Genomic DNA, 14,403 nt, shown 5'->3' with positions numbered 1-14,403 from the left:
TTTAGTAGCCTCTGACACAAACTCTTCAGGCCTCTCTCGGGACATATTGACTGCTGTCTTTATTACTGCTGCTAAAATTTTCATCAATCCTTTAATATATACAACTGTGAAAGAACATGCTCATGAAACATGACTAAAATGATAGTGATTGGGGAATCAAGGGTAATAATTTTCTCTGTTTTCCAAATTTTTCTAGAGCAAATGCTACATTGCTTTTACAATTTAATACTTGAAAGATAAAATTGATTAGGTGTAAAATAATCAAGTTTGGCAATTGCAGACTCATGCAAATTGGAAGTTCCTCTTGTCAAAAGTTAGAACCAGCTGGGAGTATCATTGGACTGCCTGTGAATTCCTGTGACTTCCTCAAACATCACTGCTCTCATTTTCCTACCAAACTAATACTAGAACAGAATGTAAGTTTAGGTTACAGGAAAGAAGAGAGTAATTTCAGTCCTGTGGACAGCATTTGGCTGTAGGTGGGCTTGAACACCGAGGGGCGGAGATGCTGGGAAATGGAGGGCGGGTACAGAAAGGAAGGTGGGGATGTGCCAAACACACATCCATTTTTAGATTGCACTGGGGGAAAGGAAGACATTCTTTCCTCCTTGTCTCTTCTGTTATAAAGGCTCCCTGCTGCCAAGACCAAGAACTCCACCCAGTACCACCAGTAAGAGTACTTATGGGGAAGCCTGGGTCACTTCTCATTGTTTCACACTATGCTCTGCCCTCCCCCACTCATTTCAGGCAGAAAAGTTCTGCTTGACCTGACTTCTGTATAAGACTTCTACATGAGATTTCGTAGGTGGGATAAAGCAAAACAGGTGAAGGGGGTGAAAGGGAAGAAAAACTTCCAGTTATAAAATAAAAATAAAATAAATAAGTCCCAGGGATGTAATGTACAGCATGGTGACTACAATTAATAATATTATATTACATATTTTAAAGTCACTAACAGAGTAGATCTTAAAAGTTTTCATCACAAGAAAAAATTTTAACTATGTGAAGTGATGGATGTTAACTAGGCTTACTGTGGTGATCATATCACAATACATACAAATATTAAATCATTGTTATACACATGAAACTAATATGTTACAGGTAAATTATACCTTGATTAAAAAATATTTTGTTTAAACAAAGGGATGTACCAGTGAAGTATAAAACCCATTCATTTGAACTGAAAAAGTACACAAACTTGAATATATATGTAAGAATATTACATTACATAATTCAAACTGCCTTACTTTTAAAGAGTGCTTGTAACTGTATGAAGGGTATCTACTAGAGCCTTCTCCACTTTCAAGACGCATTTTACAAAAAACAATGGCTTTTTCATACAAGAAAAGGTGCCGCTGCATTGGTTTGAATCTAGCAAAATCCTTCATTTTTGTAGCACCCTTTTTGTGTCCAATCCAAACACTGAATGCACCCTGCATTACCATCTTGCCCAGATCATTTAAGTTTCCCTAGAATGAAAAAGCAAAACTCATTAGCATAAGGCAAGTGAGCTACAGATTCCTGACATCAACATTATAGTGTTTAGCTTGAACTACTAAAATCTTGAAGCATAATTGATATAGTTTTAAAAATTTTATCATAACTTTTTACATTAAAACATGTCATGTGTCAAATAGTTACAAAATTACTATGGAGTGTGACATCTAAGAAGTTTCTTTTTCCCCCCGGCTTCAGGTCTCCACGTGGAGGTTTAGACGGGGTTACTCTCCCAATCTCTTCCTCCATCCTGATTGGCGAATGACACCTACCAGTCCAAGTTTCTCCACTGGGTGGAGCTAACTCTAAAGATTTGATCTTTTTCTTCCACAGCGATACTGGACTACTACAAGGAGAAATTCTGGGACAATATATCTCCTTAGAAGACCCAAACATTCCTTCAAGCAGGATCATACAAAGTCTGGACTTGGGGGTAGGCTGCTGGGGACAAGGGGACTGTCACAAATCCATTTGGCTGGTGATCTGAAGCTAATTCTCCACTTAGCATTATCAGTGATAATACTGACATTTGGATCTCCATTTGTCTGCCTCTTCTTATTTCTCAATCGGTTCCAGGAGAGGAAGAAAGGTATGTGAACACGCCTCCCTGCTAAAACTGTAACAGTCATTAAAATCTACTTACAACATAACCATTTATTGCAATCTGATGCATAGAGTCATTAACTGACTTCAGTAAATCCAGCATTGTGTCAAGTGCCTCTTTTAATTGTCCAGATCCTTCACAGTCTTTGCTATATTTTAATAGTTCCTGTAATTAGAAGTCAAGAATTAAACTTAATAGTAGGCAGACATTAATAGCTGGAGAAAATTAATAAAATTTTGTTCAACATGTTTTCAAGGAAGAATTCAAAGATAATGTCACTTCTTGAGTATTTTTTTCATATGCTATTTGTCACATTAATACTACATTTAATAACAATTTCACAATTGGAGAAGAAATAGAATATTGCCTAAAAGTGTAAAGCAAAGGACATTCAATGCTTTTGGAGCTGAAGAACAAAGTTTTTAGGACATATTAGAGACTAATTTCTAAAGCAATTACACATTTTTTGGTCCTGTACACACAACACTTTATTTATTATGCATATACAATAGAACATTGTGAAAAATACATTTTAAAACAAACTATACTGTATTTATACTTAACACAACATTGTCACATTACACAAGGGGTGTACCATCTTCACCTTCCATTGAGAAGACCCATATGAAATGCAGTTGCAAAACTTTGCTTAGTTCTTGTTAACAATAGTAAAAGTTTTGCAGTAAATGTTATTTATATATATATATATATATATCAATGTAACATGTATGGAAAATTAAATAGCTGAAGGGACACAAGATATTCTCAGCTTTACATCTATGCCTCCAGCACTTGCATAGCAAGTGAACCGAAGGAGCACACTACATTAATCCTACTTCTAAAGCTACCCTTCCCAGTCATTGAGTCTACCTATTTCTAGTGCTTCCTAGTCAGCTAATTCCTCTTAATGGCTCTGGCACATCTGACCCAAAGAAGTAAGTAAAGAAACAAATGCTTAATGTACTTACCTTCAACAGTAACTGATATTTAGTGAGTCGTTGCACTGGTTTGAGTAAATAGGAATCCAGACCAAGTCTATGTTTTAATTTTCTTTGGCATTCCTGTCATTAAAATATAATTATCAATAAATTTAAATGAAGACATATACCTGTGAAAATGCCAAGTGTTCATTGATTAGACCCAATGATTACTGTTTTCTAACATCGCAAGGAAAATTTATCAGAAAATCACTGTTACATATGGTATGGCCATTAGTAGTGCTATACCTGAAAAACTACAGAAAGTGGGAGGTGAAGGCAAGGTTTGAAAAGAGAAGGTTTAAACAGACTTGTTAAAAGTCTGTTTAAGAAGTAATTAGATACTAACAAGTGCTGATGAGGATGTGGAGTGTAAGATGGTGCAGCAACTTTGGAAAACAATCTAACAGTTCTTCCAAAAGTTAGAGTTACCATATGGCCCAGCAATATCACACCCAGGTATATGGCCAAGAGAGATGGAAATATATGTCCACACAAAAACTTGTACACAAGAGGTAGAAACAACCGAAATATCCATCCACTGATGTATGAGTGAATAAAATGGACAGTATCCTTACAATGGGATATTATTTGGCCATAAAATGGAATGAAGTACCAATACATGCTACAGTGTAATGAACCTGAAAAACATTATGCTGAATGAACAAAGGCAAACACAAAAGACCACATATTTCATGATTCCATTTATATGAAATGTTCAGAAAGGAGATCAGTAATTGCAGAGGGCTGTGGGGATTGGAGGGAAATGGAGGGAAATGGAGAGAGACTGCTAAAAAGTTATGGGAATTTTTTGTAGACTGATGAAAATGTTCTTAAATTGATTGTGATGGTGGTTGCACAATGTTGTGAATACAGTAAAACTACTAAACTGTACATTTTTAAAAGGTCACTTTTATGGTATTTTAATTCCATCTCAAAAAAGCTCTTACCAAAAAAATTTAAAGGAACATAAAAACCTAAAGAAGAATAAGCAGCTGCCTCTCCCTCCACATATAGCAGAATAGGTGTTTATCTGAAAAGAATAAAACTGGGGCCTTTTGATTAGGTAACACCAGGTCCAGTTGAGAGCAGAGCACCATATAAAAAGCAAAGAGATTACTTGAATATTTATGTACCAAATTAGAGACTCTCAGCCTTTTTCCCGCACTTTGCTACAGGAACACTGGCAGCCAGATCCTTATTAACCACCCTGAGAAAAAGGACCTAAAGACACAGGTATTGAGGATTCCCCCAAGGAAACAGCTTGAGACAAATCACTCAGTAATGAAGACCATGTTCAATACACCTACATAAGTGTAGGAAATTTCCAATGAGCTTTTTAGTGCTTATTCCTAATGTAAGTGGACAAACAAGTATCACCAAACTTTGAAGAAAGTAAGAGGAACAAAATGAAGGGAAAGAAAAGCAATCTGAAGAAAACAAACTATGCAGAGAGGAGAAAACTATAGTTAATGAACTTTTGAGTACTGTCCACTTTTTAGAGATTATAAATAACACTGCTATATACATTAAAGTACAAGATTTTATCTGAATTTACCAAAAACTATTAAATTATATACTTTAAATGAGTGAACTATATGCTTTGTAAATGCTATATTAATAAAGCTGTTTAAAATTAAAATAAAAACACATAACGGCAGAAACAAAATCCTCAAGAGAAGGACTGGAAGATAAATTCCAGAAAATAGAGCAAGAAGACAAAAAGCCCAAAAATGGAAAGAAAAGATAATTAAAGGACTTGTCAGGTTATACAACATCTGTACAATAGAAATTCCAGGAAGAGAACAGAGAAAATTGTGTGGAGAGAATCAAAGAAAAAAATTCATGTAAATTTGGATAAGAGGTTCTAAATTCAAAGGAATCACTACAAGACTAGTATAATGGATGAAAATTGTGCTAACATCATGACATAGTACTGTGAAATTTCAGAACCCTGAGAATAAAAGAAGTTTCCACAAGCTTTTAAAGAGATGAGAAAAATTAGGTCACATGCAAAGGAACAAAAATCATAATGGCATCTAATTTTGAAACATCAACACTGGAGATTATTATGCTTGGTGAAATAAGTCAGTCAGAGAAACACAAATGCCATATGATCTCACTTACATGTGGAATATAATGAACAAAATAAACTGACGAACAAACTAGGAACAGAGGCATGGATACATGGAACAGACTGACTGATGTCAGGGAGGAGGGGACATGGGGGCTGGATGAAAGAAGGTGAAGGGATTAAGAAAAAAACCTGTATGTACAGACACAAACAACAGTGTGGTGTTAGCCAGAGGGAAAAGGGGGTGGGAGTGGGTGGAGGTGAGCAAAGGGAGGGTAACAGAGATGGAAAGAGGCTTTGCTTTGGGCAATGGTCACACGATACAGATGATGCTTGGTTGAATTGTACAGTTGAAACCTGTATGGTTTTTTGAACCAGTGTCACTCCAATAGATTCAATATAAAAAAGGGGGGGGGAAGAAAGAGCAACACTGGAAGCTAGAAGACAATGGCGCATTTGCCTTTAAAATTCTGAGGAAAATTATTTCTACATAGAATGCTATACACAGCCAACCTAGCAATCAAGTGTTAGAGTACAATAAAGACATATGCAGATGTGCAAGCTCTTAAAAGCTTTTACCTGCTATGCACATTTTCTCAGTAAAAGTACTGAAGGATGTGTTCCACTAATCAAGTCAGCAAAACAAGGAAACAGGAGAGCCTATGCAAGAGACAGATAAACAGAGTTCCTAAAATGATATTCACCAACATCCAAAGATGACAGCTACACGATAGGTCTAGTGAATCTATCTGAGCAGTCTAGACTCCAGAAGAGATTTATTCAAGATGAAATTCAGTTTGAATGCACTGAGAAAAAATTTATGTAACTCTCACACTGGGAGAGTGTGCAGTAGAGTAATGATAAGTAGCTAGAAAATTAAGTGAGTAAAAACAACAATTGCAAGAAAAACAAAAGGTAAGGAAAAACAACTATCTTACACCACATAATTCATGTAAGCATAGAAATCACATGGTCTTAATAATTTAACAGTGTATACCAATCTAACCAAAATTAAAATATAACTATATTAGATGATTTGGAGGAAAAGTATATGTATGTGTGTGGGGGGTAGCAGTAAAAAAGAGCTAACTCTTCATCTTCCATGTTGGGAAGCAGCAATATAAGCATAATATTGGAGATATACAGGTAAATACCAAAAGAAGTAGCTAAAAGAGCTAAAACTTGTTGCCTCTGGGGAGCAACATAAATGTGTGTGCATGTGGATGTATGTGCATGTGTGTGTGTTTTGGAGAGGGCAAAATGGCTCTTTCACCAATATATGTATATACTGATTGAAGTACAGGTACTTAATTAGTAAATAAGAACTATCCCAATATCTTTCAGAAAGAGTATGCCCCAAACCTGAATAATTACAATACCTGGAAAAAGGCACATTCTGAATACTTCTTCCAAACTGCCTCCGATTTGGGCTTATTCTGACAATACTTTGCATACATCTCAAAATCAGTTCTCTGTGATAAAAGAAAGATCAAAGGTATTACCAATTTGTGAACATGTATTTTTCTTATCAAGAAAGGCGAAGCAATAGGGAGTGCAGCTAAGCATTATAAGGAATGTGGCAGCTGGTCAGAAGCCCTCTTTGTAATCCAAGAACAGCATAATTATCTAAGCAATTTCATAGTTTCCACTTACCAAGTTTAAGAGTTAGAGGGACAAAAGCTTTCTCTGAATGAACTATAAAAGCAGACTCATATTTTCACAACTGTGAGCTAATAGGTACCAAGAAATACTCTTTGTATGCTGTTAGTTGTTCGATTTCCTGGTGAATGAACTTGTAGCTAACTTCCAAGGTCCTTGGTTTATCACTGGGACATCATTGTACCATAACCCACTAGACATCTGCCCATGCTAATCTCTTTCCCTGGAATCATCTTTATTTGACCCTTATTCAATGGGCCGTCTCCTACTTACTCTGTAACATTCACTTCCTGAGTCATCTCTTCTATAAAGCCATCATTTATACCTCCAGTCTATGCATGATTCACATTTTCTTGGCCCCTATAGGACCCTTTGTATATCTTCAACATAGCATAACTCACACTGTACACAATGGATTCCCTATTTTTCTCTGTAAATAGTCTTGGGCTTGGTACCTACATAGCCTAGTACAGTGCTTGGTGCATAGTAGGTTCTGAGTACATGGCTGTTGAATGACTAAACATATCAGAAGGCATTTATTAAACTACTACTGGTTGCCAAGGACTCTAACCTTATGAAAGATACAAAGATATATAGGATATGGACCCTGCCTCAGAGTTTTCCATCGAGTTGGAGAAAGAACTCATGAATATATGTAAAGATGCATAGTAAATGTAAAATCCCCAATGAGTAGCATAGTCATTAAGTCCTACAGGAGTCCAAAGGAGAGAGAGACTGCTGTTGCTTTGGGAAGAATTTGAACATAGTTTAAATGTGTTTAAATTTAGGGTATGTTGAAAAAGGTAGCAACACAAATTTCTTTCTTAACCATATTATTTTCTCAGTCCATAAACACTTTCTAAGATATCTATTCAGGAAGCTTTCAATAATCTCTTCTATCCAATTGAGTCTGAAATTAAGACAGAACTGATATTTCAGGAACAAGAAGAACTAGATAAGCAGAGAACATTCTGAGAGGAAACTCTAATGGAGGAGAGTATGATTACAAAACTTGGGAAGTCAACTATATTAAGTACGCTCTTGGGACATGGAGAAATGAGCCTCCCTGAATGATCTGATAGAATAAAAAGAACAGACAGCTCTCAGTGTTGCAAAGTTCCTGTGATAGATGCCTTGGGTCTGAAAACCAGAGTACATTTGATTCTACTAAGAGTTCACATGTATTAGAGGGGAATACTAAGGCATCTCTTAGGCTAAAAATTAACCAAGCAAGAATGGTTGTGCTAAGATGAGTCCCAACTCACATCTTCATAGCTTGGATGGTCCTTGGGCTCCTGGGATCACCCAGGGGTCAATGGTCACAAGCTGAGCCATTGAAGCATTTGCTAGCACAGAACACAATGGCTATTTGCATACTCTCGATACCCCTTTGCAATACTTTCTGTAACAAAGCCTGGTTTAGCATTAAATACTTGCTGGAGTAATGTGTCTCCTCTGAAAACATAAAGACATAAAAAACAATACCTACCTTGTCTCTAAATCTGTTCTTATAAAATAAGCTGCTATTTTGATGGTCCATATTTATATATTTTTAAATAATAATTGAACTAACCCTTTCCAGGAAACAAAGTCCGACTCTTTCTGGAGCATCAGTACAGTTTTCCAGACTGCTCATGAAAAGGCTATGAAAATTTCAGAGAAAAAAATAATATATGTTTATGTGAAATAAACTGATCAATAACCCTTTAAATAATATCATGAAAAAGAAAATTCAATACAGTAATTACATACTTGCTATGGAATTCATAGATTTCTGCCATATTTCCAAAGAGAACATCCTTTTTATTTCTCAGAAGAGGTGGCATAAGAGCAAACATCTCTGGATTATCCATCTCTGATTTATAACCCTACTCAAAATAAATAAGTTTATTCATTTAAGATATATTCACATCAACAGTTGATTGGGCCACCAAAGGTATAGGTACAGCAAAATGTATAGGGGATTAGTGAGTGCAGCTGTTTGTCGTTTTAACATTCAAATATTCTAGTTCCCAAAATTATCCATTATCACTTTTTTTTTTTTTTAAAGTAGAACAAGGAAGTGAAGGTTTTCCACTCAATGGGTAGAATAAAGTCATAGCTCTTTGGCCTTCAGGGTAGTTTATAGTACAGGAAACAAAATAGAAAGCAAATATGAAAAATTATATTACAGGTCATTAACTTCTAACTTAAGCTAGCAATACATGTTTAGGTTTTTTTCAGACCAAATTCATACTATGACATTTGTATGAAATGAATGTTATTGCATTTTTAGTTCTTTACATCACAATCTCTGAATAGCACCATGGGAATAATTAGAACAATCTGATGTATCACTAAGAGAACAGCTTCTCTCCTCTATAATAAATTCTGAATCCACAATTCTCACACCTGAGGGAGAATTTGAATACACACATCTGATAAACATGCAGCTCAAAGCAGAGCAGAAATACCCACTTCTGCCATGTGCCAATCAAGGAGGCATGCAGAAAGAGAAGACTGCCCTAAACACTTCCTAACAGATGTAGCAGAGGAGCATTTGAGAAAATACAATTTGAGCCCCTTACCAACAAAACAGTAAACAGCTCACGAACATAAATCTTCTCGGTCTGTATCAGCTCATTTAGAACATGGCTAAAATGAAAAGACCATATTTATTTTATCACTTTAGAATTGTATTGCAATATTTCAGTTATTATCATTATAAATTGTCCAGAAACTACCAATAGTTTTGGCTTATATTATCAAGATACAAAATTAATTCTATGGTTTCCAGAATAAGTACCAAACACAAGATTCTAAAATATATTTAAAAGAAAGGGGAGTGGGGCTCAGGAGTTATTTTTAAATTAAAAAAAACCCCTACACACCTTTATTTCTAACTCACTAAGTTTAAGAATCAATTTACTAAAACCTCACAAACTCTACTCCCAAAAATCTGTGAAATACTTTTTGGGGGGCAGCACAGTTTCTGAGCTATAGGTTCCCTCTCTATCTCCCTTTCCCTGAAAAAGAAATATTAGCAATTTATGCACAATTTTTTCCTTTTCCCAGTAATGTTCTGAAATTTTCCGTGGATTATTATACTGGTTTTCCCAAGTATAAATCATACTTAAGTTTTGGTAGTAATTTTGATTACTATCTCTTTAGAATAAAATACATTTTCCCTCCAATGCGATTTCCAATTGACATCATATTTAAAATTCATTTTCTTACTCCCCACTATAGGTAAACCTTTTAATTTAACTTCTATCTTTAGCCTCTTTTTTACCTTTTAAGCATTAACCTTTAACAATCCTTAAAATATATATACACATATATACATACACACAGGGTGGAGCAAAGGTAAGTTTACAGTTGCTTGTATGGAAAATAATACAATTAATAAATAGTAATATAAGAATAAAATCCTTTCATGTACTCACAACTGTAAACCTAATTTTGCCCCATGCTGTATATGTCTACATACACCTCACTCTAACATACTGGCTACTTACAACTCTATGATATAAAAGGTAAATACACTTATCTCTGTAATATTAACATAATCCTATAAAATTCAATGAAACAATGATTATTAACATCTATATAATAACACTGTATATATACATACTCCTTTGTAGATTTTGAAACACTGTCCCATTTATTCTGACCTCTTTTACAGAAGAGACTAAGATTCCGAAAAGGTCTAGTTAATTCTCAAGTCACATAAATAGAGCATATGTTGGCCAGGTCTAAATCCAAGACCTCTGACATCTCATCTAGTGCTCTTTTCATCACACCCCGTATAATCCCATTCTGTGAACTCAAAATCCCAACCATGTCCACCTTGGACACTAAATCAGTGACTTCTACTAGTAGATGTGTATATGAGTGCCTGTTAATAAATAAATACTTCTTTAAAATATCCAAGGTATTGGCATTGCTCAAAGTGGAGGATGGACCAGCACTTCTCTTCTCCAGAGAATCATGAACCACTTCAATCTGAAATAAAAATAAGTTAAATTAGTATCTAAATAGGTATAGTTCTTCTTTAAGAAAATCTAGCTCAAATTAAGTTTTCTCTAGATCCTGTGTAGATAAATTGAAAGTAAAAATTGATTTGAGCTGCCTAAGAGGACAGATTTAAGATACTAATTAGAATTTATTTTATATATTAAGTAATGTTTCATTTATTTGGCACTTTGGCGAAATGAAGTTAATTCATAAAAAACCTTATTGTGCAAATAACTAAAGTTTATTTACTGGAGAACCAAAATGGCTTTTCAAACTGAAGATCTGTTAAATATTTTATTGATTTTTTTGAGAGAGAGAGAGAGAGAGGGAGAGAAGCATTAATGTGAGACAGAAACATGGATCGGCTACATCCTGTACTCCCCCTACTGGGGACTGAGAGCTCAACCTGGGCATGGGCCCTGATCAGGAGTCGAACCCGCAACCCCCCAGTGCATGGGGCGATGCCCAACCAACTGAGCCACACCAGCCAGGCCTCAACCTCAATGATTTTTTATGGAAACCTTCCTAGGAAATATTTCATGAATGCTTTTCCTAATCATTCAGTGGCATCAATCATGAACATGAATGATATGAGAAAAGCTAATGATACACTGCAGGGCTAGTAAGATGTGCAGAAATGTTGTTTCTTGAAATGGCTATAACCTGTTCATCTGCCACATGTCAGTTGTTGCCATAAGTGACTTCCCTGCAAATAACTACTAACTTATTTGCAGACTCTATGGGACTTGGACTGCATTACTGACTCAACTGCATGAGATTTATCACAGAATGAATTGATTTGCTCTTCAGAAGCATCTGAAGCTGTTCCAGGGATCCTGGCTGTATTGGACAGCTGAGACAAGCAAAAAGCCTTAACCTCCAAGTAAATGTAGTGTTACCTTGTAACAACTAGAACCCAAAATCAAGTCCAGGATCTATCAGCTAAAATGCATTTCCACAGAATATGACCTACTTATTACAAATATAGGTGGAAAGGAACAAACATTATTTTATATATATTGTACAGGCACAGTCCTAAGTCTGTAACACACGTCATTACATCAAACTCTCACAGCAATTTAGTATGCTATGGCATGCTTATTTCCATTTTACAGATGGGAAAACTGAGGCTCAGAGGGGTTTAGCAACAGGGCCAAGGTTCATACCTAGTAAGTAATGAAACAGAGTCAAGCCCATGGTCTGCCACCATTATCATGCTCCCTCTTTAAGACTGTGCTTTATGTCTGTTCATTGTACCAACTATTATCATTTTAATACTATAATTAAGACTGAAAATACTGCATACTCCACTTATCAGATAGGTGTGCATCATTAACTTCTAAAGGGTTTCTGAAATACAAGTTTGGAAAGTTCTGAAACAAATATATACTTTAAAGATTGTGCAAGCTGACTTGAATTGGATGAATACTGTGCATTTTGGAACCAGGTTCACCAGCTATAAATGTCACCATGAAAATGTACAGAGCCACAGCCTCCTATTTTTCCCCTGGATATATGCAAATGAATAAATACACATAGTGGAACATTAAGGTAGTCATGAGTTAAAAATAGAACTGAAAGACATGTGAGATGATGGAATTTGACATTCAACCCGTTTCCTTCTTGAAACCAGTTGTGGCTGTATAACATGATAACCAGGCATGGTATGTCAGTATAGGCCATTCACTAGCCTGCCAATAATTGCATAAACCCCTTAGAACACTACCATATGCCACGCATCATTCAAAGTACTTCACAAATATTATTGTATTTTCAAATTAACTCCATGATGAGATGTTCTATTATTATGCCCATTTAACAGATAAAAGCCCTGAGTTCCAGAGAACTTACCCAAGGTTATACAGCCAAGAAGTGATGGAGCTGGGATTAAACTCAGGCAGTCTAGCTCTATAATCTGTATTACTATGACAAACTGCCTCTTGGAGATATGTTCTTGTCTTTATTTACCATCACAAACACACAAAGAAAATGTAGGGTACAATTATGATCAGGATACTCTCTGCAGATACCAGAATATTATGGATAACAGAGAAGGAATCGTGTATTATCAAGAAATGAATAGATGCCTTTTTTCAGACCAAAGTATGGTCCCTTACAACCTGTCCTTTATCCATGCTTCTTACTTGCAGTAATGAAATTTATGAAAGAAATCCCTTTTATTAAAATGTGCAACACTTATTTATGGTTATTGAAGTGGGGTGGGAGGGAAAGAGATGCTGGAAGTTACATGAGATATTCTACAAAAATTATTCTGAACTTGACCCAAGACTTGAGAAACTACTCATACATCTGGGGATATGCCAGGACTGCAATTAGACACAATGCAGCAGCAGCTTTTTCTTTTAGATTAAATAGGCTTTCAAATGCACAATAATGGTTGAATAAGTTAAAAATATGGTTTAAGCCCCCATTCCAATTCTGCAACCACAGCAATAAAGCCAGGTTTGACTTAATTAATGATATTTACTTTTAAGTTGCTCTGATTTTGTTTCCAAGTCTTCTTGCCTGGGAGAGAAATGTGAAAGAAGAATTTCAAACCAGAATGAAAATCAACACTTTTAATAAAAATACATGCTTGTTAATTAAAGAGATAGTAATATTACAATGTGTTTATATCAGTATTTTTTAAACCATACAATGCAAAACAGTTGGTTAAAATATTAATATTTTAACTTTTAATATTATATAAAATTATTGAGTGCCTATATGTTATCTCAACTTCTCATTGAGTATAATTTTGCCATGTATTAACCCATTCTTTCACCATTCACTTGATTGCCAAGCAAGCATGAAGTTAGGTGTTAGCACACATAATTTATTTGCAGATTTAGTGTTCATTTGGACACATAAGCATTTAATCAGATTGTAGCTCACTGATTAACTGGGTCAAAAGTTTTGAAAAAAAATCTAAATTTAACTAATAATTGCAGCATTTATTTGGCACTTATGACATGCCAGCACTCTAAGCCCTACACATGCATTTTCTTTTTTAATCCCCAAATCACCTTAAGAGATAAGTACTGCTTCTACCCCCATTTTAAAGATAAGTAAGTAAGGTTAATATTTTGTCAAAAAGCAGAGGTGGTATTCAAATCCAAATTGTCTACTGTCAGAATCTGTGTTTCTAACCAGTATATAAAACAACATTTCTGAAGCATGTTAAGATACTAAAACGAAACAAAACAAAAAACAACTTCATCAAAATTCCAAGCTTTAATCTTTCTGTTCTTCCTGTTTAATCTTTTTCTTTCTGTTTAATCTTTCTCTTCTGTTTAAAAAGGGTGAACCCCTATATTGTTAAGCAAGGAGTCCAGATGTTCCTACAAAGCCCAGAGCACGATCCACTCAAAGACTAGGTCATTTAAGCTCCTAATTCTCAGGGCTGCTGAAAAGGCTGCCACCCACACAGGCTGTGTGGATCTCTCCTCTCCATGGAAGGAACATACTTTTTGTCTTTTCCTCCTCAGCAGGAGCCATTACAAGGCATACTCAGGGAAAGGCTATGCTATTATGTTCTCTAAATTTTATACTTCACTTTCATTTATTTAAAAATATATATGTTTTATGTTTATGTA

At 35.3% G+C, this 14,403-nt stretch overlaps 1 protein-coding gene across 1 annotated transcript in view; it reads right to left on the bottom strand.

Moving 5' to 3' along the window:
- The window catches only part of MCF2 (MCF.2 cell line derived transforming sequence), a gene marked incomplete at its 5' end in the record, with an annotated part of 60,978 nt that overhangs the window by 13,905 nt on the left and 32,670 nt on the right, over positions 1-14,403 (bottom strand). Inside the window, 9 exon segments of the mRNA XM_081126440.1 lie at positions 1,248-1,469; positions 2,141-2,266; positions 3,070-3,162; positions 6,532-6,624; positions 8,385-8,454; positions 8,564-8,679; positions 9,379-9,445; positions 10,707-10,795; positions 13,296-13,333. Of these exon segments, the coding sequence (XP_080982566.1) occupies positions 1,248-1,469; positions 2,141-2,266; positions 3,070-3,162; positions 6,532-6,624; positions 8,385-8,454; positions 8,564-8,679; positions 9,379-9,445; positions 10,707-10,795; positions 13,296-13,333 (914 nt within the window).

Source organism: Miniopterus schreibersii (assembly GCF_964146895.1).
Source record: "Miniopterus schreibersii genome assembly, chromosome: X".
NCBI lineage: Eukaryota > Metazoa > Chordata > Mammalia > Chiroptera > Miniopteridae > Miniopterus > Miniopterus schreibersii.
The sequence above is the reverse complement of the archived record's forward strand: the minus strand, read 5'-3'. Positions and strand labels throughout refer to the sequence as shown.